The sequence below is a fragment of the Phyllostomus hastatus genome, unplaced genomic scaffold, assembly GCF_019186645.2.
Source record: "Phyllostomus hastatus isolate PE091 unplaced genomic scaffold, TTU_PhHast_1.1 phas_contig_34, whole genome shotgun sequence".
NCBI classification, from domain to species: Eukaryota; Metazoa; Chordata; class Mammalia; order Chiroptera; family Phyllostomidae; genus Phyllostomus; species Phyllostomus hastatus.
In genome coordinates this window covers 59,073,814-59,100,885 of record NW_025333857.1, presented here as the reverse complement: position 1 = coordinate 59,100,885, position 27,072 = coordinate 59,073,814, and the positions used below count along the sequence as shown (strand labels likewise).

Genomic DNA, 27,072 nt, shown 5'->3' with positions numbered 1-27,072 from the left:
AAGGCCCCGGACACTGTGGGTTGGTGTCCGAGTCAACTTTGATCTTGGACTTCCAGCCTCCACAACCCTGGGGAAATCAATTTCGGTTGTGTAAGCCACTCAAACTACGGTGTGTGTTATGGCAGCCCTAGCAATGCAATATATAATCTCTCAGAGACACCAGATTTCTTTCAACAATTTTGTTGAAAGCTTTCAAAGCCAACAAACCTTTCGTGTGAGACTGAAAATACTGTACAGCTAATATTTAATGATAACTTAATCTTAACCTTCAAGAGCAAACTGAGACGTCTTTTTCCTGGAGTTCTGAATCTTCCACTTTGTGCCTTGCTCATCAAAATCCTGGCAAAGAGCAGAAAGGAATCCTATTCCCAATGACACATGATAGGTTTAGGTAACCAAGACCTAAGCTTTTCAGTCGTTAATTGGCCAGAGGTGGGTTTAGAGACAGTCCAAACAAGGAGAGGTAGGAGAGTTTTGCTAGGAATTTGGGGACATGGGTAGTTTTCTGTCTTGTAGGTCATAGAGTTCCTGCAGTCACTCTGTCACCATGAGAAAGCAAGTTTTAGGATTATGCTGATGTCATGCAAAGCAGTGTATCAGCATGAACTATGCCAGGTGGTGATTCACACCAAGCCTGAAGTCCATCCTACCTCTGGACTTTTCAGTCACGTGAGCCAATAACCCGCCTAATTTTTTAACCCAGTATGAGCATTGTGTAACTTGTAAGAAAAAAAAATATCCTAAATGATACAGGTGGGTGCAGGGGCACAGATATAAATGCCAGATCTGAGTTCATGGTCTCAGCAAGGATGGAGGGCATGGGTTTATTTGCACCCACCAGACAGGCAAACAGTGAGCGCAATGACAACCTCGGTCCTGGTGTCGTCTGGATGTCATCTGTCTACAGGGAACAGAGTCCTACAGTGATGGTAGCATGTGAACTGCTGCAACGTTCTGGGAAAGTAATCTGACAATAGGTTAGATTTAGCCTGACAACACTGCTCCTTACAAAACTGCCCTTGCTTTAGGGTAGGGTACAGTGGTTGAACATCAACCCTTTCATAGGATTCAGCCTAATATATTAAAAACACACACCCTTTAACCTAACAGTCTCACTTGGGGGAACCTAGCGTAGAAGAATAAAAGCATTAGAATGTGAAGTGCTCCTGGTGATAACGGCAAAGCAAAACAAGACTAGAAACAGCCTCAACTTTGGGGAGTAAATGGTCATACACCCAAATTATGGAATATTACCCATGAACTTGGTAAAAAACAAGTTATGTCTGTGTGTCTTTACTTGGAGAGAGATGTGTTCATGGTGTTAAATCAGAAAAGAGAAAGGTTCACAGTGCCATCTTTAGAATGATCCCCTTTTGTAAAGATGGGAAGTGACCTTCTACATGTATATGAATGGTTACAGAGAAGGGGGAATGGAGGAAATTAAGGGGAAGTTTTTACATCCTGCCGTTAAGGGGCATGGACAAGAGGATGGACACTTAATTTGGAGGTTTGGAATCGCAGACAATAAATCCCAAGTCAAAGGTGGATTGCCAAGCATTTAATTAAGCGAGAGCAAAACAAAAGCCAGAATCAAGATCATTCATCCCCAGACAGGAGTTCACCGACACCCCTTTGGGTGCTCCCGGCAGCTAAGCTCGTTACTGGGAGCTGGCGTTTTTTGAGCGTACCACCTGTCTGCACTAACTAAGCACTTGGTGTTCATTAAAAAGACATGCAATTTTCACAAAGCGCTATTCACACCCCCATCTTGCAGATGGGTGAACTCAGGCTGGAAGAGGTTATGTAACTTGCTCAAAGGTACACCACTGGGGAGTGGTGGCAGCTGGCTTCCTATCAGAGCAGTCAAAAACAAACCAAACAAATCAGGGGCTTCACATTGTGCACACCCCCTTCCCTAGAACTGATCTGGGTGTTTGGGAGAGGTCTTGTCCAGGGCTGGATGTTGCAGGGCTGGGGTGGGGTGGGGGCCCCAGTGACAGGAGCATTCACTCCTACCTGGGAGAGTCTGTGAAGGACTCATCAAGGAGATGACCCTCGAACTGGTCATCAAAGGTGTGTTCATCAGGCAAAATAGGGACCAGCACGCATGCCCTGGGGTGGACGAGTTGGTGCCTGACTAGCTGTGGGGCAGAGTGGGGGTGGGGGGTGGGCGGTTGGCCCAGAGTCAGCATTGGATCAGACCCCGGGACCCTGCCTTTGCACCTACCTGCCTGAGGACACTCCTTTTCCTATGCAGCATCATGGTTCTGCCCGGTCCGCACTTAGGACCCTTTCACACACACACACACACACACACACACACACACACACACACACACACACACACACACACACACACCCCCAGCTCTGCCTCTGCCCTGGAAGAAGCCCCACCCTCTCTGGGACCAAATCAATAAATTCTCGCCCCGGGTGCTCCGCTGCGCAATCTCAACCTCCTTCTCCAGGCAGCGGGACTCGAGAACTGCTGTAAGTAAAGCTCCCCACCCGGCCCCACGTCTTCCTCCTGCTGAGCTGCTAAACGCCCTTTGCGGAGTGTTTGCGCGTGGCTCTCCCTCTCCTTTGGCTGAATAACCTCCGGGACGTGCGCTCGGAGGACACCGAGCCGAGGTTCCTAAGCTGCCGCCCCTGAAACTTCTTGAAACTCCGGGGACGGGTGCCGGAGGCAGGAGCGTGGCCCGGCCAGCATTCCCGCGGCACCGCGCAGCTGCCTGCTCGGGAAGGGGGACTGGCCGAGGCGCTGGCGGGACTGCAAAACCGGGACCAGAGTGGAAGGAGAAGGATGGGGGTCGGGGCTCCGTGGGTGGGCACGCGGGGGCGCGTGGGGCGGGGGTGCTGCAGCCTGCGGCGAGAGTGCCTGCGGGGCGCACATCCGCACCCGGCTCCCCCGCCGGTGGGGTGGGGCCGGACGCTCCCTGAACCTCCCGGAACCGCAGCGGGCTGGCCCTTTCCTAGAGGGTCCTTGGACTGCGGCGGATTCAGAATTCTCGGCGGCTGCCATTTTGGGAAAAGAAACCAGAAGGAAGAGCGGGGCTGGGGATCGGGCCGCTCCAGTGGCGATGCAGAAGCGTCCCCTCCAGGCCGCGGGGGCTCCGCACCGGTGCTGGGGGCAGAGTGGAACCGCCCGCGGCCGCGGCATCGCTGGTGGGGAAGGCGCGGTTCCCGGCGATGCGGGGCAAGTCAGAGCCTGGCCCGGGACCTTCTCCCGGTTTCGTGCTGGTTGCCCCCTTCGGTGCCAAAGAAAACTCGAGCCTGAAAATGGGTTGGGGCAGCAGCGCCGCTCGGTGGTGTTCGGTTGTTCCTGAGACTGTCTTAGAACCTGTTGCGCTGTCCCAGAGATTTTTCAGCCGGTGTGCCGCAAGAATTTTTAAAACATACCATACCTGACTGTTTAGCCAGGTAAATAGTGACCTCTTTTCCCTTAGATTGTCAAGTTAAAAAAAAATGGCAGTAAGCAACACAACCGTAGCCATCTGGTGTGAATGAATCAAAATGACCGTATTTGCTGTGTATAATATGCACTCACATTTTTAGCCCAGACTTGAAGGGGGGGAAATGGTTCATTTTAAATTTTTAATTCAATTATTTATTTTTATTTAGAAACAAAGCCGATTATCGTATTCCAGGGTATTATTTTGCATATGGCTATCATTGCTTTCTAGAGTTACACTAAAAAAAAATATTTTATTTATTTTTAGACAGGAAGGAAGGGTGAGAGAGAGGGAAACATCTATGTGTGGTTGATTCTCATGCGCCCCCTGCTGGGGACCTGGGCCTGCAACATAGGCAAGTGCCCTGACTGGGAATCAAACCAGGAACTCTGGTTTGCAGGCTAACACTCAATCCACTGAGCCATGTCAGCCAGTGTGCTAGAGTGGCACTTTTAAAGCATAAGCATAAATGAAAGAATTAAACACATTTATATAGATACAGAATTAGTACTACCCATGTATAATGCACATTCTTATTTTTCCCTCAAAAATTTCTGCAGAAAAAAATGTGCATTATACACGGCAAAATATACCTTTTTTTGTCAAATAAGCAAAAACATTTTCTGGAATATGCTATATTTTCTGGTGTACCTCAGGAATTGAGTAATTAGTTTATGTGTGCCATGAGATGAAAAAGGTTGAAAATCACTGCTCTATCCATTTGAAAGATGTGCATAGATTTCCAATTGGTACTTTGTGTTTGATGCTGTTTCTTAGGCTTCACTTGGTGTGCAATGAGAAACGGAGTATTTGCACACCAGCTGTCTGTTCAGTACCCTAGCGCTGGCTGGGAAGAATTTCTGTGTTGGGTTACATTTTCCTGGCCTTGAAGATTTCCAAAGAAGCCTCCGTTTTCTCTCCTGTATGCTGTACGCTGGCAATGATAATTATGCCTACCGTATAGGGGAGTTTATGAGGATAAAATGCAATGATGCACATGAAGTCCTTACAAAAACATAGCAACAAAAACAGTGGCTACTAAGTAAATCTGATGACTGATGCTAAATGATAATAATGAGAAGTAGTTGGTGGGTAGACCCGGCTGTCTGGCCTCAGTGCCACAGCTAAGGGAGCTGTGATAATCCAGTCACTTCGCGATGTTTGACTACATGTTTGCTGTGTTCTAGGAGCGTCAGGATGGTTCGTGCTAAGAGTTGGACCTTGAAGAAGCACTTTGAAGGCCACCCTACAGGCAGTGACTTTGAGATGAAGACTGTTGAACTGCCGCCCTTAAAAAATGGAGGTAAGACATAATCATATGATTTGAGTTGAAAGAGGTTGTATCAGCCAGCCTTTGCTGCATGAAAAACTACCCCAAAACTTAGCGACTTCAAACAGCAATCATTTATTGGTAAACAATTCTGTGGCCTCAGTTCATGCCTCATTTCTCCTCTGCGTGGCCTTATCAGCAGACTAGTGTGAGCTCTATTTTCACAGTGGCCACCTGAATCTAGAGCAGCAAGAATTGCCAAACTCCAACGTGCAAGTGCTTTTCAAACCTCTACCTGGGTCATGTTTGCTAGTCAATTTGTCAAAGCCAGTCACATAGCCAAGCCCAGACCTAGGAAAGGGAAGTAGACTTCTTGTTGGGAGACTTTTTATTGGGAGGAACCACACAGAGATGGGAGGTTTTCGTGGCCATTTTACAATAGGCCATAGAGACTTTGTCAAAGTTCTCTGCATGAAACCTTGAGTTCACGTTGGAGGATCCCTCTTCTTTCTTAGTAATTGAAACTCGTGCATGGGTGCATTTGTCTACATGACTGTGACCAGATCGTGGGAGGATTTTCTCTGGGGCCTGGTGGTCCGGTGAGGGCAGTGGGGTAGAGACAGATAGTCTGTGAGCAGAGTTCAGACTCCCTCTGTGAGGAGACAAGGAGGTAAAAACCCTCACCCTTCACTGAGGGGCCTTCTGTCCACTTGCGGGGAGGGCTTATTCAAGTTGGACATAAAGAAATCTAAGGGAGAGAAATGGCAACATACTTCATAACATGTTCAAAACGAGCTTTGTAGAGCAGACTCCGAGGAGTGTCTGTTAAGGGGTGTTTACAAGTAGGTGAGCTTTGCAAAAAGGGCACGCAATCAAGTAGCATGGCAAAGTTATCGATCCAGCTAAATTCGGATAGCCGGTACTCAACTTCGGAATTCCAGAGAATGTGTACAGAAGGTCCAGCAACATGCAGTCTTTTTTTTAAAGATTTTATTTATTTATTTTCAGAGAGGGAAGGGAGGAGAGAGAGAGAGAGAGAGAGAGAGAGAGAGAGAGAGAAACATCAATGTGCGGTTGCTGGGGGTTATGGCCTGCAACCCAGGAATGTACCCTGGCTGGGAATCGAACCTGGGACACTTTGGTTCCCAGTCCGCGCTCAATCCACTGAGCTACACCAGCCAGGGCAACATGCAGCCTTTAGTGGTAACCGGAACTGGTAATGAAACCCTCTGTGAGCACTATAACATAGTGGTTATAAACACGGCCCTGGGCAAGTTACTGAACCTAAGCTTAAATGAAATGAAAACAATAATTGTTGAAAATAGCGGATGAAGTAGTCCATGAAAAGCATGGAGTGCTGAGTAAAGGTGATGACGATGATGATGATGATGATGATGATGATGATGATGGGCAACAACTGGCTGGGCAGGGCCGGATGTGAGAGTGTGAGAGTCCTTCTTGCCTCTTCAACAGAAGGCACAGAGGAGAGGGCAGCCTGAGGCTGAAAGATTATCTGTGTTACTTAGAAGGTCAGGGGCGAGGCCTTGAGTTTCTAATTGCCTGTGGAATGCTTTCTTTTCGTAGAGGTCCTGCTGGAAGCTCTGTTCCTCACTGTGGATCCTTACATGAGGTATTACTTCCCTCCTAAACATTCTCATCCTGTGTGTTAGACCCTCTTTTAAAGTAGTTCATCTTGGAAAATACCCAACTGATTCTAAGCAGTCATTTCTGCCTGATTCTCCCCGCACAGTGTCCATGGTGGGATTTGTGGGTGCTCACCTTTTTGCAGGCCAAGTTCAGAGAAGCTTGGTGAGGGATTACCCTGGCACCTTCATTTCACAGTCAGCTCTCTTAATGTCCATAGTTTGCCTCTCACTGCTCACCAGAATTGCTTGCAGAAAAATTAGAAGAAAAAAAAGAAGCCAATCTCCAAGTTGCCCACTTCAGTACTGGCAAATAACTTGAATAGAGAAAGATGCGAAGACTGAAGTTAGATTTTCTTGCCTTCTGTCTCCCTGTATTGTTTAAATGTGGGTAATCTGCAGCTGACTCACACTGTGCACTCAGTAAATACTCTGGGAGGGGAGAGAGTACAAGCCTTTGTGGGCCACAAACCCCTCAGCAGTATTTTGCCTAGGTAATTTTGCTGTGTATAATGGGCACCCTATGTTTTAGCACTACCCACGTATAATGCATATCCTTATTTTTCCCTCAAAAATTTGGGCAAAAATGTGCATATTATACACAGCAAAATACAGTAATATAGTCATCTTTCCTTTAAGTAACTTTTTAAAAAAATAACTGACTGATAGTCAAAGCTTAGACACCACCTGAGTGCCTACAATTGAACTCACTTCTGACACTACCTCCCTAGAGATAGTGTTCGATCCCACAGATTAAAGGCTCAGTCCCACAGGAGGGTTCACCCTGCTGTAGGAACCAACTGCAAGTCCAGGTTGTTCCCTGTGCTGCTGACCAACCGCTATAGTCCAGAGGTTCTAAACCACAACCTCCTTGGATTTCATTAATTGGCAAGAGCAGCTCAGGACTTTGGAAACCAGTTTACCCACAGAGTCGCTGGTTTGTTATAAAAGAATGTAACTCAGGGACAGTCGGAGGTAAGAGATGTATAGAGCATGGTGTGGGGACAGGGCTCAGAGCTTTGTGGCCCTTTCCAGGGGCACTGCATTCCCCATGAGTCCACGAATCCACGTGCTCACCACCCAGACCTCTCTGAACCTTGTCCTTATGGAGGATTTTTTATGGAGGCCTCATTAAGTAGACGCGATTGATTAGATTATTGGCCATTAGTTAATGACTCAACCCTCAGCTCCTCTCCCATTCAGGTAAAGGGCATGGGTGGGAAGAAAAGGTCTAACCCTCAGGCATGGTCCTCTGGTGGATGATCTTTCCCACAGTCCTCTCATTTACATAACAAAAGACCTTGAAGGCTCCCACCACTTAGGAAATTCCAAGAGTTTTAGGAGCTCTGTGCCAGCGAGGAGAACACATCCAAATAACAGATTTTTATTATAGGTCACAGCATCACAGCTAGTGTTCGAGATAGCGTGTACCCAGTAGTACCTGAGTTCCTGTATGTTTTTCAAGCCATTGGTAGAAACTCACCTACCATGGAGCATTATGGTTAGAATCTCATGTTCATTTCGTGGAAAAATATCACCAGATGCTCCTTTGAGGTCCCAGCACTGAACTACCTGTCACAGCTTCCCTCCCACATTTCACCCAGCTGGACTGCCCTCACGCACCTGAGTTTCCTTTCTGCACACACTTCCCCAGCGGTTAAACATTTGGCTTGAAACTCAGGCCCCCATTTCCCAGATGCTCCTATTTATTAAGCATGGAATTTTTTTTTTCCAGAGTGGCGGCCAAAAGATTGAAGGAAGGTGACACCATGATGGGGGAGCAAGTGGCCAGGTAGTTATTTCCATGTGTCCCAGTGTTTGGAAAATATGTCTCCCCTTTACCTTCTGCTGGGCCCTATCTCTGTCCGTTGCTCTCAGAATTCCTTCAGCTTTTGTAGTCCACTCATTGTTTGAACTTAGAAGCAACTTGGGAATTCTGTCCTTTTCCTGATCAATGGGAAGGGAGGAAGGGCTGTGAAATTGTCATCGTTTCAATTTCATTTTGCTATCCTTACTTTTAATTACTAAAAAAAAAATGTTTGTCCAGTTCATAATTATTTTGTAAAAAATCAAGTAAAACAAAAAATTTGTATCTTGGAAACTGGAAGTTCCTGCATCATCTCAACTTTAGAGATGACTGTTGTTAATGTATTATTATTTCAAAAATTTTTCAGTACACACTAACATTTATAATTTTAAAAAATAGGATTAAAGGTTCTTCAGCAAATTGCCCTTTCTCAATATGTTATGGATATCCTTTGTTGATAGTATATAATTATACTACCTATCTTCTTTTTTAAAAAAGACTATTTATTTTTAGAGATGGGAAGGGAGGAAGAAATAGAGGGAGAGAAATATCAGTGTGTGGTTGCCTCTTGAGCACCCCCTACTGGAGAACCTGGCCTGCAACCTAGACATGTGCCCCAGTTGGGAATCGAACCAGGGACACTTTGGTTTGCAGGCCAGCACTCAATACACTGAGCCAAACTAGCCAGGGCACTTCCTGTCTTTAATGGCTACAAGTTATGCCATTGTTATCTGCCATTTAACTAATCCATTACTGATAGCTGTTTCCAGGGTTTTTTGTTGTTTTTTTTTTTTTTTTTACTACAAATAGTTCTTCAAGGCCCTGGCTGGCAAAGCTCAGTGGATTGAGCACAGGCTGCGAACCAAAGCATCGCAGGTTCAATTCCCAGTCAGGGCACGTACCTGGGTTGCAGGCCACGACCCTCAGCAACCACACATTGATGTTTCTCTCTCTCTTTCTCCCTCCCTTCCCTCTCTAAAAATAAATAAATAAAATATTTTAAAAAATACTTCTGCAAGGAACATGTATGCACTTGTATGTGTGTGTCTGTATATTCTTTGACTGCTTGGATGAATATTGTTTTACATTAAATTTCCAGAAGTATAAATTCTAGGTCAAAGGAGATGCACATTTTTAATTTGAAGAGTTGGTGATAAATTGGTCTTTGAAGTGATTGTGTGAGTTTCCACTCCCAGGAATAACACGTTGAAGACTCTGTGTCCCACACACCTATATCCCCACTGCTCGCCATTGATCTTGGCAATGTGAGAGGACTGTGTCAATACTTCTTGCTCAGTTTAATTTGCATTTCTTTCATGATTAGCGATGTTGACATTCTTTTTGTAAATTAATAATCAATTTCTTCTGTGAATCATCTGTTTATGTCCTTTGTTCTTTTCTTTTAGGTCTTTTCATTTTTTTATATTGATTTGTAAAAGCTTCTCATCTGTTAGGAATATTCCTTTTGGAAATAGTTGGGTCTTTGTTTATCTTTATCTTTTTCCTGTGTCCAATCATCGTTTGAACATTTTATAAGATTACATTATTAATATTTCTAATTATGGCTTCTTGGTTTCATTGCATGATGATAAAGGTATTCTCCCCTCCGAAATGGCTAAAATATTTATTTTCTTCTAGCATTTTTATTTACATTTTTTACATTTTAAATTTCAATTTTTCACATTTAACTCTTGGAGTCATTTTATTTTTATTTTGGAATAAGGACTGAAGTGTTTACTTGATGTCCAAATGACTAGTCAGTTATACCATTTATTGAAATCTTACTTGGATTTTTATTGCAACTTCAATGACTATAGATTCATTTAGAGGAAACTGCTCTCTCTACAGTATTTCTAAATATAAATTATAGCTCTCCATTTATCCATTTTTGTGTGATGGCCTATCTAACAGTTTTCTTCATATAGGGCTTACACATTTCTTGCTAATGATCAGAGAAATGAACATGTATTTGTGTTTGTTGAATGGGCAAAGTTTTTTTTCATAATACCCAATAATGGAAATGTTGTTATGATACTCTCACAATTGAGTGTAGAAGCAAAAGGTGGCATAACCTTCTAGAAAGGAATACACGGCAATAGTTACAAATGTTTTAATGCTCTTTAGTCTAGTAATTTCACTGAGAGAAATACTGCCTAAGAAAATAATACATTCTTTTTTATGAATATAAATTGAAGTGTGATTTACATTAGGAAAAATACTGGAAGTAGTATAAATGTCTAACAATGGAGAAATAATTAAATTCATTATAGTTTTTGAAGGCTCTTACTAACATGAGAAAAAGTACAACTTATATAGACTTGTATAATGTTGACAAAAAAATTAGGTTACAAAACATAAAATAAATGTACACACATTTAAAAATAAATCATTCAGATTGCCACAAAATACACCAAAATATTACAAGTTATCTTTGTTTCATAGGATTAGAACTGATATTTTTATTTTATGTGTTTTAAATTTTCTAAAATAGATGTATGTTATATATTAATAAATTTATGATCTGGGTTGGGGGAAATAGTAAAAAGCAGTAAGAATGGGAGACAGTGGAAGAAAGGGAATAAGCAAATGAGACAAAAAAAAAAAATAGGAGCAGCTTGGAAGGAGAAGTGAAAACCAGTGGGGAAGAGGTTGGGTGACCCAGCCTGCTGGACACAGTGAAAGGTCACATCGGATAATGAATGAAGAGTGTCCACTGGAGTTTGCTATCAGGGGGCAGTTGTGACCTTAGTGGAGTAGCAGGGGTGTTACATTGGGGGTGAGGAGGGAGAAAACGGGATTGTAAAGTGGGGGAGTTGAGCATACTTACGTGCTAAGGGAAAGGAACAGCAGAGAGGAAAATGTTAATGATTCAGGAGGGAGGAAGGGCGAAAGAATGGAGGCCGAGCCCCGAGGAGCATAAGCTACTGGTGCTCAGGGCACAATGAGACAGAGGACGGACACCTCTTTCTTATAGAGAGGAGTGGATTAGGACAGGGCCAGACGCTGGGCCAGTTGAGAGAGAGTTCCTCTCTGATGGCCCATGTATTTTCTTCAGAAGAAGGAGAGACCGATGGCTCAGAGTTGAGGTGGGGAGATGTGGGTGGGTACCCATTTATGGACTGCCCACCGCAGTGCTCCTTGTGTGCGCTGACCACACAGCGCTCCGACTCTCTGCGGAGGCAGGAGGTTTCACGTGTCTTGATGCGCTTTATCTTTCAGAGTTGTGGAAAGTAAAAACTCAGCCTTCCCCACAGGAGCTATTGTTTCAGCTCCTTCGGGCTGGACAACACACTCCATTTCTGACGGCAAACAACTGGAGAAGCTGCCTGAGGAGTGGCCAGACAAGTTACCTCTGTCTTTGAGGCTGGGGACAGTCGGCATGACAGGGTGAGTTTCGTGGGTATATGTCATTTGTTTGAATGCCTGACACTCTGCGTTTCCAAAATGGTGTGCCCAAAACTTGGTTGGTATGAGGAGACAAGACATTCTGCCCTGGCTGGCGTAGCTCAGTGGATGGAGTGCTGGCCTGCAAACCAAAGGGCTGCCGGTTCGATTCCCAGTCTGGGCACATGCCTGGGTTGCAGCCAGGTCCCCACATGGGGGCATGTGAGAGGCAACCGCACATTGATGTTTCTCTCTCTCTCTTTCTTCCTCCCTTCCTCTCTCTCTAAAAATAAATAAATAAAAGTTTAAAAAAATACATTCTATGTTCAGGGGTCGGTTAGAGAAGATGGTGGGACTAAGAGCAGAGGAAAGGCTAAGCTAGAGTTAGCCTCAAGACGGAAGGAAAGAGAGAGAAAATCAGATCAGAGACACTCAGGTACAAGGAGGAGGAGGAAGTGAGAAGCCATGTGGGGCGTGAGCCCGATCCCCCTCAAGCAGCTGGCAAACGGTCACTCTAAGGCACCGCCTCCTTCTGTCCCTGGGACGGTCTCATCTTCACTCATCACTCATCTCTGCCTCCTTTTCATAAGTTAAAAAGGGAAAGAGTTCAATCTACCTTGGCTTTTCAGTATCCGTATTCTTCCTCCCCTTTCCCTATGCACTTCTGAGTTTCCTGAGGGGCAAGCGGACTTGAACTTTAACTACCATATTTTGCCACGTATAATGCGCACCCACAGTTTAGTGCCACCCATGTATAATGCGCATCCTTCGTGCTATCCATGTATAATGCACATCCTATTTCTCTCAAAAATTTGGGCAAAAAGTACATATTATACACAGCAAAATAATCCCTTAACTACGGTGAATCACAAGTATGGGTGGCTCAGTCTCTCAGCTGGGCACAGATTTAAAATACTCAAGTGTCTCTTGGCCTCAGGAAGTTCTTCCCACCCATCAGGAAGGCCCCTAGTCAATTCACCCTGTGTCTACTACCCAGGTCCCAGCTGCACTTTGGACTTTGTGTTTCCTTTCATGCCTTGGGAAAGCAAGGACGATTGAATTCCTCTCTCAGAGACCCCAAAACTTTTCCAGCCTGGAATTCATTTATTTCCATCCTTTCACTATGTTGTGTGATCTCTCCCTTCCCTCCCTCCCTTCCTCCCTCCCTTCCTCCCTTCCGTCCTTTTTCCCCACCTGCCCTCCCTCTTTCTTTTTCATACTTTAAAGGACTTTTAAAAAATGAAATGGAAATATACGCCCTCACGATCAGCCTCTCACAAAAACCGCTCCCATATACCCCGAGACCATATTCCACTCAGAGTGTGGACTGCTCAGAGTTGCCATGGCCGAGGGACAGCATTGTGAGACTAGAGGATGCTTCACACCATGTGATGTTTAGTGGGCACGATACAGAATTGCAGCACTTCCTGGTCGTCCCTGCCTGCCCTGTCCCCTCTACCGGCGAGAGCTCTTCTTCCCACCTTTATCCCACACACCTGTCTCCCAAAATTGTGAGCCAGGTGTCGGAGCACAGGGGTGAAGGTAGGCATGAGGAGACCTAAGAGAAAGCTCTTATGACTGAGTGGGGGAGAAAGTAATTTGAAAAACATTAGGAGATCTTGACTCCTACACCAGAGGATCATTTATTCCTTTGTGTATATTTCGTATTCACCTGCTCCAAGCCCCTAAGGAGTGCATTTCTTCTCCAGTTGACTTTATCCCAGCTGCTCTCGGTGACGGACGGGGAGGAGTGAGGCCATGCCTGTCTGTGGCCTCTTCTGGTGACACGACCACCTGCTCTTTGAGAATTCCTGCCACTATGAACTACTTATCAATGGGATAGGTCAACCCTTCAAGAATATTGGCACTTCTGCCGTGGAGTATAAAAGAAGTTCAACTTTGAAACCTAGGGGTATCTTTCAGTTATTCAGGCTCTGCAGATCTAACAGCCCCCTAAGCATCACATTAATGCCTTCAGTAGGACCTTTCTCTTCTCTCAGTTGAGTTGGAAGAATTCATGTGTTTTGCTGTCCAGCCTATCGATTCTGTCCCGCTTAGAGTGTGTCTTGAATTTCCCTCCAGAAGGTCTTGACTGTTGGCTTCTCCATGTAATCTTCATTTTATTTTTAAAAACTGGCAATGTTTGGAAGAGGCCTTGGGAACCTTAGATCAAGAGATTGAATAGAAAGCTGACTGTGGAGCCCTGACTGGTATGGCTCAGTTGGTTGGGCATTGTCCCAAAAAGCAAAGGGTCGCTGGTTCAATTCCCAGTCAGGACACATACCCGGCTTGGGGGTTTGGTCCCCGGAGTACGAGAGGCAACTGATCAATGTTTCTCCTCCCTCCCTCCCTCCCCCCTCACTCTAAAAGGAAAGCAGACTGTGGAAATGCCTACAGGGTAGATTGGCAGAAGGGGGATTCTACTTGTCATGGGTGGAATGACATGAAGATAAAGGTGCCCTCTGCTTCTCTTTGGGGTTAGGCCCATGAGCCCAGCACACTCTGGTGTCAGTATTCATCGAGGTGGTGGTTCTCAGTGGCTAGCATCCTTAAGAATCACCTGGAGTCTTATTAATATTCAGATTTCCACATCCCAAAATTTCCAAATCAGTGGGTCTGAGGCGGGGCCTAGGAATCTGAATTTCTTTCTTTTTTTTTTTTATTCATTTATTTTTAGAGAGGGAAGGGAGGGAGATAGAGAGAGAGAGAAACATCAATGTGCGGTTGCTGGGGGTTATGGCCTGCAACCCAGGAATGTACCCTGGCTGGGAATCGAACCTGCGACACTTTGGTTCGCAGCCTGTGCTCAATCCACTGAGCTACGCCAGCCAGGGCAGGAATCTGAATTTCAATAGAGACTCCGGGTGATTCTGAGGCAGGTAGTGCTCCATTCATCTTTTGAAAGACACTGGCCTAAGGGATTATTCGATATTTGGGCCCTTGGAAAAAGTGCTGCCTCTGCCATCCACTGCCTTTCCCTCCAGTGCTTGACTCTCATAGGCCCTCAGATATAGTCAGAGGCTGAGGAAGCTGAAGTTACGCCAACATGTAGGGTCTGTTTACATAGAAATAACGTTACACGAATTTGTCTGAAGTTTCGAAAGTGCCTTAATGGTCACCACAATGGGTATGGATTTCATTGGCTCAGACTCAGGGTTGAAAATAAAACCTAAAATCTTTCTATAGCACTGTATCTCTATTTCAAGCCCCCATTTTGGCTGGTGTAGTAAAATAAACACCCAGTTCAACTCAGTGATTTCTCACATCATTTCAGGTTTCAAGCTCAGAATTTCCTTTCTCTTTTCCCTGGGGGCTAATGCAAGCTCAGTGTCAGCAAAAGGGGGGCAACCACTTCTTGAACTTGATCTGTCTTAGTTTTAGTTTGGTCTCCCACCGAAGGTGTGACTTTTCCCATTGTGGCTTCAGCCCCGCCTTCTTCCGAGCCGGCATTCCACCCGGTCTCTTCTCCTGCTCCCCATCAATGCTGTGTGAGCTGCAGCCTTGCAGGCCCAGAGATACTATCCCTGTGAACTAACCTTGACATCCCATCGCGGTGAGAGGAGGAAGTTTCAGGAGTGTTTCCGTACTGCTCAGGAGCCATGGGACACTCAAGGTGTTTCTCTCCGACCCTCTGTGGCGACGTAGGATGACACAGAGGCTTTCTCCATGAAGCCTGCCGTGTCCCTAGGGCTTACATGGGAATCAGGCACAAGCTCTGTATTCTTGGATGCCCAGAGTTCAAGGGGGACCCATCTTCTTTCACCCCCGAGACTTGACCTGGTGATAGACAGGATGCAGCCCCCTTCCAGCCACTTCCCGCCGCAGTCCTGTCATCTTTATTTCTGCTTGGGGGAGGGAGGAGGGAAGAAGGAGGTGGACCATTAATGACTGGGTAATGTTTATTCCTCTTGTTTTCTTGTACCTGGACCCGTGGCAGTGGGCTGCTGAGAAGGTCTTTGGGGTGTATCTGAATGAGTTAAGGGCAAAGCAACATATCCATCCACGTATCCTTAATTTTCTTTCCTCAGCCTAACAGCCTACTTTGGCCTGCTCGACATCTGCGGGGCGAAGAGTGGAAACACAGTTCTGGTGAATGCAGCCGCAGGGGCCGTGGGCTCTGTTGTGGGGCAGATCGCTAAGCTCAAGGTAAGTGCCCTCCCCCAGGAGCAAACATTTACTCTGCAGCCACAACGAGCACTGGAAACACAACAGCAGACACAGCGGACTCCCGCAGTCTTGGATTTCAGTCTCGTGGCTCTTGCTCAGAAATTGAAGATTGGGAACGATTGAGAAATGGAGGGAGTGAGGAAAACGGTGTAGCCAAGAAGACCTGAGCATTATTTTCAGCATTGCAGCTATCACATCATAAATGGCCTCTGTCTAGCATAGCGAGTTTGTAAGCAGTAACTGCTTTCATGGTTTTTACCCAACGTTTTCTGTTATAGCCTTATCTCCTCTCTTTGTGATTTCCCCCAACAGCAGAGGAAGGGACTCGAGATCAGCCGACTGCGTCATCACCCACATGGCCCCATTGCAAAGGCCAGCGCAGTCAGCCCGGAGCGGTGGGGCCGTGGCTTGGGAACTCCCTACTGGGAGGAACCGAGGGCGTGGAAACACTGGCTCTGAGTTGGGCAGGTGTCTGTGTTCAGGAGACCTGAAGTGAGAGTGGGGGCACAGGCAGCAGGTGGCTCGGACGCTGTCAGGACGTGTCCCCCAGTGGGAGTGCTCCAAGGTGATCTGGCTTAGCTGGTCCTTGGCCAGAGGCTGAGATGCAGAATTCAGAACCCAGCTCCTAGGGAAAGAGTTAGGTGGAATACCGAGGAATACAGGGCTACAGCCAATAGTCAAAGATTCGGGCTGGTCGCCAGAGCCAGTGGGAGCTTGGAATACAAATGAGAGCTGAGGCTACCATGGAGATTGCAGGGAGAATTTATTGGCAAGTAAGTAAAGGAATAGGAATAGGTGTTGTGTTTTATCAAATGTCATTTCAGCATTTACCAGGTAAACTTGGCAGTTAATGACACGTGGACCCTTAAAGGAGAGACGTGACTAGTTCTGCATTTTAGAGAAGTCACTTTGGCCTTGGTTCCCAGTTCACGGGGACAAAGTGTTAGAGACAAGGAGTCCGATTAGGAGACTCTGACAATAATTCAGGTGAAAATTGTGATGCGGTGACAGAAGAGATTGGGGGTCAGGACAAGCGTTTAAGGACATTTGGTAAAAAAAAAAAACGAACAAAAGTAACACCTGGTGATTGGATGTGGAGAGAAAGGGAACGAAACGCATCGCCTGTGATCCACGTGTCTCAGGTTTGGATGACGGAGTAGCACCGTTCACTTCAGTGGAGACCGGAGGAGGAGCAGCACAGAAACGGAGAAGGAAAGAAGACATTCTGTTGTAGGCACTTCGATTGTGGGGTCCCTCCAGGCTGTCCGCGGAAAGGTTATTGGAAATACTGAGTTGGAAGTCATTCAGAGAGACACGGGCAGGAGATAATAGATGCGGGAATCGTCCGCGTGAAGGAGGCACTGAGGTTTTAAGAGAAAACAGGATCGTCCTGTGAGTGTATAAGGCTGGAAGGCAAAAGCTTAAAGGATGCAGCTTTTGTAAAAGAGTTTTTGGCTTGTGTCACGAAGGAATGGAGACAGTGTATAGCAGCCATTGCTGGTGCAGATCCACGTATGACCCCGGAGGTCTTTCCCTAACTGAAAGTGCACAGCGGCCCGCGTTCTGGTCTTCGCGGTACAGTCAGAATATACAAGAGGTTTCCGAAGAGCTGCTTTCTATGTGCCAGTATAATCTCTAGTCTCATTCTGATGGCGCTTCTCAAAATGTTCTCCAGTGCCTCTGTGGTTAAGCAGCATCAAGTCCAGTGCTCTGGGCCAAATCAGACAATGCGAGGGCTGTTACCAGGAGGGCTGTCTATGAAATGAGAGTCCCAGATCTGAGCCAAAATAATAGTCTAACGGACGACGACATCAAGTGATAGCATGCGAGTCAGTGCAAGGGGAGAGAAGCCCCCAAATAAACAAGAGACAAATGAGTATGCTGTGAACACAGCAGATGGAAATGAACGGCAAACCACATGAACATAGAAAGGATGTGCTGGGGAGTCGGAGGCAAGCTGAAGTTATTCTTGGGGTGAACGCTGGTGCAGGGACTAATTTCACTTGTGGTATCCTCATACCTGTGTGGCTCAGCTCCTCGGAGAGTGTTCTAGGGGGCCGGACCGTATTAGGCCAGGAGGGTGGAGTTAGTCTATGCTTGTGACTTACAGATGGTTTCCATTTTTTTCCCACTCAGGGCTGCAAAGTTGTCGGAGCGGCAGGGTCTGATGATAAGGTTGCCTACCTTAAAAAGCTTGGATTTGATGTTGCCTTTAACTATAAGACGATTAAGTCTCTGGAAGAAACTTTGAAAAAAGCTTCTCCTGATGGTTATGATTGTTATTTTGATAATGTAAGTACAAGTTAAACTTAAAGTATGATTTACTAACAAAGTAACTATGCAAGGGAATATACTTCTGGAGTTTCCACTTAAAATCTATAAAGAGCCCTGGCTGGTGTAGCTCAGTGGCTCAGTGGTTTGAGTGCAGGCTGTGAACCAAAGGGTTGCTGGTTCAATTCCCAGTCAGGGCACATGCCTGGGTTACAGGCCAGGTCCCCAGTGGGGGCCACATGGAGGGCGACCACATATTGATGTTTCTCTCCCTTTCTTTCTCCCTCTCTTCCCCCTCTCTAAAAATAAATAAATAAAACCTTAAAAAATCTATAAAGGAAGTACATAGGCCTTTAAAAAAGCTTTATTGTGATATGTCACCATTTAAAATATAGAACTCAGTAGTTTTTAGTATAGTCACAGAATCATACAATTGTCACCACCATCAATTTTAGAGCATTTTTGTCATACTGAAAAGAAATGCTGTACTTACTAGTATTCACTACCCACTTCCCCTGAGAGTGGTCTTTTGTGCCTGGCTCCTTACACTGAGCATGTTTTCCAGGTTCATCCATGTTGTAGCATGTATCAGTGATTCATTCCTTATTGTGTGGCCAAATAATATTCCATTGTATTGATATATCACATTTTATTTATCCATTCCTCAGTTGATGGGCATTTGAGTTATTTACACTTTTTGGCTATTATATAATGCTGCTATGAACATTCTTGTATGAGTTTTTGTTTTCATTTCTCTTGGGTATACACCCACGAGTGGAATTGTTGGGTCACGTGGTAACTTCATGGTTAACATTTTGAGGTACGCCAAACTATTAGGCAATATGGCTGCACTATTTTACATTCTCATTAGCAACACATGAGGGTTCCAGTGTCCCTACATCCTCACCAGCTCTTGTGATCTATTGTTTTTGTTATGGCTGTCCTAATGGGTTCAACATGATCATTTCATTGTGATTTGTTTTGCATTTCTTTAATGGCTAATGATATTGAGCATCTCTTAATGTGCTTATTGGCCATTTGTATATCTTCTTTGGAGAAATATCTGTTCAAATCCTTTGTCCATTTTCCTATTGGGTTATTCATTGAGTTGTAAGGCTTCTTTATACATTCTGGACACAAGTTCTGTATCATACACAGTCAGTTCTTGGTATTCTTGGTAGCTATGTTCTATAACGTCACTGAACCATTCAGTGCTCCTAGAAAAAGGATATATATACACACACATCGTACATAGATTATAATCTTAAATCCCAAAACAATTTTTCCTGTAGCTTCCATTTTCTTTATTTTACAAAAGAGGATACAAGGTTCGGTGAAATGTTAAGTGACTTGCCGAAGGCTGCCCCTCAAACTCACCCTTCCAAAGCTGGGGTTCGTACTCCATCCACATGGCTCCAGAGCCGGAGCTTCTTGAACTCAAGGCGCTGCCCCCTACTGTTTTCACCCCCTGGGAAACCTCCCTAAGAGAGCTGGAAACAGCAGGCAGAGCCGTGGCCTCATTTGACCTTGGCCGGGAACTCTGCGTCTCTGCCTGCTCTGCACGTGTCTGCAGCTAACCCAGGAAAGCTCTGTGAGTATTGGTTTGAGGGTTGTACGTAAATGTTAGTAAGCAGTCCAGTTCACAAATACGGAATCCAGTAGTAATGAGGATTCACTGTATATGGTTTGCAAATATTTTCTCCTGTTCTTTTTGTAAGTTGCCTTTCACTCTCTTGACGGTGTTCTTTAAAGCGCAAACATTTTCAATTTTGGCGATTCAGTGTAATTTTTCTTTTGTCACTTGGGCTTTTGCTGCTAAGGCAAATAATGTGAAATGATTGTAAATGAATAATTTTTTGGAATCTTCTAGTGTTTAGATTACTTAAGGGTTTGTTCTCTTTTTTTTGTACTATTTAGGTAGGTGGAGAATTTTCAAACGTCGTTATCCCCCAGATGAAGAGGTTTGGAAGAATTGCTCTATGCGGGGCCATCTCTACATATAACCTCACTCGTCCACTTCCCCCAGGTAATGAGCTCATGCACGTGGCCACAGGTGTAGGAAGACTGATAAGGAGAAGGTTCACAGAGACGGCATGAGCGTATTGAAAAGATTTTAGTGACTATCAAAATATTTAAAGGACTTCCTGACATTCTTGATGAAATCATATTTATCAGCTTATGTTTTTATGGAAAGAAATAACAGGTAAAATAAAATTAAAAAAAAGAAAACACTATGGGATCAGAATGAAAAAAAAAAAGAAATAACAGGAATCTGAAACTATGGAACAAACACATACTAAAAGTTTTAGTTTTTACCTACCTCCTGAAAAACTGTAAAAAGACAGCCATGATTTGATTCAGAAACTGCACACCTCGGCCTGGCTGGTAAAATATTGGGATCCTTCAGGCCATTTGGGATCTTGCTGGAGGTGTGAGCATGAGCAGAAGGTGACTTCAGGTGGGCAATGGGGGGACAGCAGGCTGCCCTTTCCTGCAGGCAGTGGTGAGCGGTGCTTCCCCAGGACACCTTGGCCTCCTGAACTGACAGTGTCCACTCCAAGGGAAAGGAGTGCGTATTTCCGCCACGCCCACCATTCTTTGATTGTCCTTGTTTTGCTTCTGAGCCCGTCCATGCCCTACACCCCCGCCCTTCTTCACCCCCTTATGCTGAGACCGCCCCCTCCCACCTCCATTCCTATAAAGGTCTAAAAGCAGTGTCAGCTGGAAAACTGAGTTCATTAGCTCCCCATCTCTGAGATGTGCTGTCCAGGCCTCCTGTTTCACAGAATGGGGCAGTGAATGGCTGTGCAGACCAGAAATTTCAATCCTATTAGTGACAGACTCAAAACATAGGCACGTCTTCTGAACAACACACACAGAGTCCTTTTCTGCATTTTCCCATGCTGTTGGTGAGATAACAGATTCACTGTGGTCCAAAGAAGGGGCAAAGAACAAAAAAGAATCTTCCAGATTATTATCAGGATCTAGTCAACCATAAGTAGGCTGGTTTTTCATTCTGGGATGGGCTTGACTTGTGAATGGAACCTCATGTCCTTGCTAGTTAATATCACGCAATTTACACCCTCACTCCATAGTGAAAGGGGCCAGGGAAGGATGGACAACCTGTAGATTCCCTCTTGAGCTGTGAAAAATCAAAGACACGACCTTCTCCAAGAAGGAAACTCCAGGTTCCCTTGACAATCTTACTGTTTGGGAGCTTTTCCCCTGAGATTTTTCTAACGGACACTAAGCCAGAATTGTGAGAAATCTGCCCGTCAGTTGGGCAAAGGATACATTTTCCTGACCACAGTTCAATGAAATATAGCCAAATATTTTGGACACAGTAACTTGATCTAGTTTTTTTAGCAATTAGTCTCTGGAAGCTCAGCTGCTCAGATAGGTCTTCAAGATCTCAGCTGGCCTCGTCCATCCCATTTTAAACAGAGAGGATGCTGTCCTGCGTCTGATGTCCAGAACGTCTAACACACTTCACTGTTAGCATAGCTCGGAGGCGAGTGATTACGCCTCGCAACTCTAAAGCCACATATTTTTGGGGTTCTCCCTAAAGAAACCCACATTCCCCTCAGAGTGGACAAGCCCAGAAACAGAATTTCACCTTCTTCCAAGAGGAGGAAATGAGGATCCCACCCCGTTGCCCAAAAAACAAATGTGTGCTTTCAGAAGCTGCGCTCTTTCCGTGAGACCCCTCTAGAGTCTGGGCGTGACCTCCCCTGCGTCGCTCCCATGGCTCACTCGTCGTGCATCAGCTGCTTTTAGCTCGGGCCGAAGCCCCATCTTTCTGACTGCTAAGGTTACTGTCTCCAGAGCAGTGAGTGGGGACTTGAGGCTTGAGCGATGGCAGTTATCAAAGGTGCTGAAAATAGACACTGCCACTCCTCTTGTCCCTTCTGTCCTAACTGAACTTGACTCCCTGGCACTTGGTCAGGTGTCATCCCCTCAGTCTCCAGTCACTTGAGAGCCTTGGGAGAAGAAGCCGAGCCACCTTACCACTTTTCTTTCTCACATAGGACACTGCCGCCTCACGGGCCACAGGGTCGCCTGGTGCTTTTTCTGGGCTGGTGGTTCGTAAAGTGTGAGCCCAGGACCAGCAGTGTCACTATCTCCGGGAACTTGTCAGAAATACATATTCTTGGGGCTGGCTCCGTAGCCACGATCAGAAATAGGGGGAGGGGCTCTGAGGTTTCTTTTGACAAGCCCTGCACACGACGCTGATGCACACTCGAGTGTGAGACCCAGCGTGCAGGCCAACTCTCGGTATCCTGAAATGGCGAGGACGGCGGCAGGTGTGGGAGTTGTGAGCCTCTCGATGTCTTCTCTCATTGGCTCTTAATACATGGGCGGGCTCTTGTTGTTTTGCATCTCCTCTGAGCGCAGAACGGGAGATGGGCTTATGCCATGGAATGACTGCAGGAATCCACCAAGAAAAACATGCTAAGTATTGAGAATGCGAGGGTCTTCATTCTTGAGCAGTGTCGAAATGTTTTCATGTTGTCCTCAGGCCCTCTTGCTGTTCCGTAGACCTGTTTGGGAAGGGTAGCGGGCCTTGCCTCTGGCACGTCCAGATGACCATTCCCTGGCCGTCAGACCTGTGCAAGGGCCCCGGTGTGTTTCCTGTGGCTGCTGTAACAAGTGGCCACAGACTTAGTGGCTTATGACAGCACAAATGTAGTGTCCTACGGTTCTGCAGGTCAGAAGTCTCCAAGGAGTCAGCACAGCCGTGTTCCCTCTGAAGGCTCCAGAAGAGAGTCTGTTTTCTCTCCTTTTCTAGCTCTGGAGGCCTAGAAAGAGTCTGCATTTCCCAGCCCACGGCCCCTTCCTCTGTCTCCGGAGCCAGCAGCATAAGATCATCAAATCTCTCTCTGACCTCTGCTTCCATCATCGTGTATTTTTTTTCCTGAGTCTGACTTTGCTGCATCCCTCTGTCCCCTACAAGGACCCTTGTGGTGATATTGGGCCCACGTATATGCTACAGGATAATCTCCCCACCTCAAGTCCTTAAGCGTATCTGCCAAGTCCCTCTTGCCGTGTAAGGTACCATCTTCACAGGTTCTGGGCATTAGGACGTGGACATCGTAGGGGCCATCATTCTGCCCACCACAGAGGGCACGTTGATGTGTGGGCAGCCCCGTGGGTCCAAAAAGAGTGGAGGAAACGGAAGGGGAGGCCGAGAGAGGACAGTGATGTGACTTGTCTGCTTGTTTCCACCACGGCCACCTCCGGGCCCTGCTGGGCCCTGTCGCCAAATGTGTCCTCCTCTTCGCAGGCCCACCCCCAGAGGTTGTTATCTACCAGCAGCTCCGCATGGAAGGGTTCATCGTCACCCGCTGGGAAGGGGAGGTCCGCCAGAAGGCTCTGAAAGACTTGCTGAAGTGGGTCACTGAGGTAAGGGCCTCCGGAGCCAGACTTCAGATTTCCACTGCAAATACACCCCACGGCTCCCTGTTTTATAGCAGAATACCTGGAAGTGTCGTCTATACTCTCTCCATTCTTTCTGAAGTCCAGATCTCAGGCTTTTGCACTGATCGCTGGGCCTCTTTTCTTCTCTGCCCACACTCTACCTACCCCTTAGTCAGTCCGTCCAGCCGGATGGCTGTAAGTGCTGGTGGGCTGACAGCCCCTAATTATCTCTTCTGCCTACACCTTCCCGCTGAGCTCGACTGCTCCATGGCTCCACCTGGAGGTGTGGTGCACATCTTCGACTTACCGTGTTGGACATGAAGTATGTTTTAATCTTGCCTGCAAAACCTGCTCCATAGATGCACCTCACCATCTCAGTTAGGGCAGTCCTACCCTTCTAGTTGCTCAACATGAAAACCTTAAAGTCACCTTTGATTAGTTCCTTTCCCTCATCCCCATGTCTAATCTGTTGGGAAATTCTGGTGGCTCGAGCTCCTAATTACATACAGAATTGGACCACTCCTCCCGCTCTGTGGCTACCACCCTGGGCCAGGCCACCGCTTGTCTAGGATGTTGTGTTTGCCTCCATCTGGTCCCCACCTTTGTGCCCTTACAGACGATTCCCAGCCCAGCAGCCAGAGTGACCTTTGAAAGCATAAATCCGACCACGTCATTCTTACGCTCGAAACCCTGCAAACTTCCCCTTTCACTTAGAATAAAACTTACAAGGCTGCCTACGATCTCTCCCCCATTACCTCTCTCATTTCCTTCCTTAGAATTTATTCACTTTGCTTACTCACCCAGTCCCTCCCCTCTCCTCTCCACCCCCTCGTCACTGCTTAATTCTCTTACCTCCTTCATGTCTTTGCTGAAAACTGCCTTCTGAATGAAGCAACTGTTACAATGACCCTATTTTAAACTCTCGATCCTCCTTATCTTTTATCCATAGCAATGATCATCTTTTAATATTATATATACTACAACCCACTTCTTTATTAATTTATTGCCTGTCTCCTGTCCGTGAAAATGTAACCACAATGCATTCATGCATTTTATTTTCTGATGTATCCTCAGCATCTAGAATAGTGTCCAAACCAATGTAGGGATTCAATGAATCTTGTCGAATAGATGAGGGGCAAATATGTGTGCCATGGCTCTTCCATGCCTTGTGTTAGAGCTTCTGAAGGCCATGTCTGAGACCCAGAGGAAGAAGCCAGTCCCTTTGCCCTGTGCTGTGATCATTTTCCCACCGAGACCATGTTAAGTTTTAGTCAATAGAAATCTGAGTAACCGAGGTGCCTTAATTTAGCTTTTACAGGGGGGAAAGTGGTATCACACTTCCTAATTGCTGGCTTTATGATCACTTCTCAATTCAAAGAAAGAGATTGCTCCTCTGGCGACCACAAGAGGTTGGCGTTTTTCCCAGTCTAACACGTGGAGCCCTGGGCTGGGCTCTTTCCAGGAAGCTGGGAAGGGTTGAATTATTTTTAAGTTCCCAGCGTGCAGCCTCTGCGTCGCCGTTGGTGAAACTGAATCTAGTGCTTCCATGGCCATAGCTAACAACAAGACACCACTGTGCTGCTGTCCCTAATGCATCCCTCTAACAAAGTGAGACTCATTATAGTTTTGTTTTAAGTAGCGAATTGGCCTAATTTCTCATCCACTTACTTTTTTTCTCATCTCTTACCTTCTACAAATGCACTTTTTTATTTTAGAATAGTTTTAGATTTACAGAAAAATCACAAAGTACAGAGAGTTCCCATGTACCCCATATCCTATACCCTAAGGTCCCATATTTTTAACATTTAATATTGGTATGCATCCTCTACTTCTAACCCTTAAACTGGATTATAGCTTTGAACCCTTTCCAGGTTCTTTGCCCCTTCAAGAGCAGGAATGAGCTTGGACTTTCTAGTCAAGGGTTCAAATACTGGCTTCCCTACCAACTAGCCAAGCGACCTCAAGCAAATGGTCCCTCCATAAGTCCATGAAGGGTGCTAAACCATCACTGGAATGCATTAGCGGAAAAAATGGCATTGGTAACTCAGGTCTCCACGTAAGACCCCCTTGAAGAGACATGCAAATGTGAATTAGTGCCACTCAGTAGACTGCCTTGGAGTAGAAAGAGAATGAAGAACCTTCCTCACTACATGAAACCTTCCCTCCCAAACTCCTAAATGAATATCAAACACACATTAAAAGAATCGAAGCTTGAAGGGAAGACGGATTAGGAAGGTGTCATGGTATTTAAATTTCCTGAACAAGGCTCTGCCTCCACAGGGGTCAGATAGGGGCCATAAAGCTACGTCCCCGTCCCCGGAAGGATGAACGCAGGTGGCTCCCTGAAGGGTCACTCCTTTCTCCTCTTCTGAGTTCACGGCATTAGTACATTTTCCATGTAATTTACTTAGGAATTACGTAATCACTTCCTTGTGACATTTCTCCTATTGTTACACTGTGATCTGATGCCTATTATTAAATTCTTATGTGTCCTTTGTCATCTACTGCATGCACCGTGTATGCGCATCATGCCCCCAGCTGACCCGGAGGTCACAGGGTCTCCAGCTGACAGTTCCAGATTTCCCATGACATACCTGACACACTCGCTGCTGCAATGAGAAGAGCATATCGTTTAGAATATGATACTAACGTTATGTTTGTTGTTGTTTTGGTACAGGGTAAAATCCAGTACAATGAACACATCACTGAAGGTTTTGAGAACATGCCAGCTGCATTTATGGGAATGCTGAAAGGAGATAATTTGGGGAAAACGATAGTGAAAGCATGAACAAAAAATGACACATAGGAATCATTTGGATGATTAATTTCTTTTGAACCATTTAGTAAAAATGTATACTATCTTCATTTTGTAAAAATGGGGTTGTAATGAGTTCAAACCACCTAATAAAGTACATTTCAACAATATGTAATTAGCAATAGAGAATGAATATTTCCTTGTGAACAGCAGCCAGTCACCTCACTGCCTCCTACAGCTCCTTCTGGGATATGGTAGAAAAGAGTGGCTTTGGAGTCCAAAAGTCTACTGTCTCTGTGACCTTGGACTTCTGATTTTTTTCATCTGTAAAGAATAGTACCATGTACTTTACACACGTATTACACATTTATTTAAAATACCACCATAATGCCTGGCATACGCATATATCAGGTACCCATACTGTTAGCTACCTCCCTGCAGAAATAAAAGTCTTGAGATACCCCCTCCCCCCATGCCCCGTTGCTTATATTACACAAGAAAGACTCATTGCTGATGTCCAGGGCTTCTGCAGGTGAGTCTCACAACAGGACAGACTGAGGAAGGAAATCTGGCGTTCACAACAGCTACAAAGAAGATAACACAGGGGAATATACATAAAGCCTACACAAATGTGTGATTTATATGAAGAAAGCTTTCAAACATCACTGAGGAACGCAAAAGACTTCAACATGGAAAGGGACCATGCTCAGGCGTGATGATATCAATTCTGTTGATGAGTGCTGCCCCGCGTACAGGAGGCGTTCAGTTACAGTCCAGTGGAAAAATGGGAGCGGAAAGTGTGAGCGTGTCTCTGTGCGTAAAACCTCTGCACAGGTGTAACAAACTACTGCTGATGCGGTTTGTCTCCAAGGAAAACAGGCGTGCCCGAAGGGCAGGACGAGAGAAAA

The 27,072-nt window shown here is 45.8% G+C and overlaps 1 protein-coding gene across 1 annotated transcript; it reads left to right on the top strand.

Moving 5' to 3' along the window:
* Positions 1-2,348: 2,348 nt before the first annotated feature.
* On the top strand, positions 2,349-26,334 carry PTGR1 (prostaglandin reductase 1). The gene is made up of 10 exons (XM_045840982.1): positions 2,349-2,487; positions 4,637-4,752; positions 6,304-6,349; positions 8,098-8,154; positions 11,389-11,556; positions 15,582-15,699; positions 17,857-18,012; positions 19,909-20,017; positions 23,276-23,394; positions 26,087-26,334. Exons 2-10 carry the CDS (start codon positions 4,647-4,649, stop codon positions 26,195-26,197), a joined length of 990 nt encoding a protein of 329 aa, XP_045696938.1. The 5' UTR covers positions 2,349-2,487; positions 4,637-4,646; the 3' UTR covers positions 26,198-26,334.
* The last annotated feature ends 738 nt before the right edge of the window (positions 26,335-27,072 follow it).

Excerpts from the sequence above, each read along its gene's own strand:
- PTGR1 (XM_045840982.1), top strand. The coding sequence starts at position 4,647 with ATGGTTCGTGCTAAGAGTTGGACCTTGAAGAAGCACTTTGAAGGCCAC. Across the intron at positions 6,350-8,097 it reads ACTGTGGATCCTTACATGAG|AGTGGCGGCCAAAAGATTGA; the intron begins GTATTACTTCCC and ends TTTTTTTTCCAG. Across the intron at positions 20,018-23,275 it reads CACTCGTCCACTTCCCCCAG|GCCCACCCCCAGAGGTTGTT; the intron begins GTAATGAGCTCA and ends TCCTCTTCGCAG.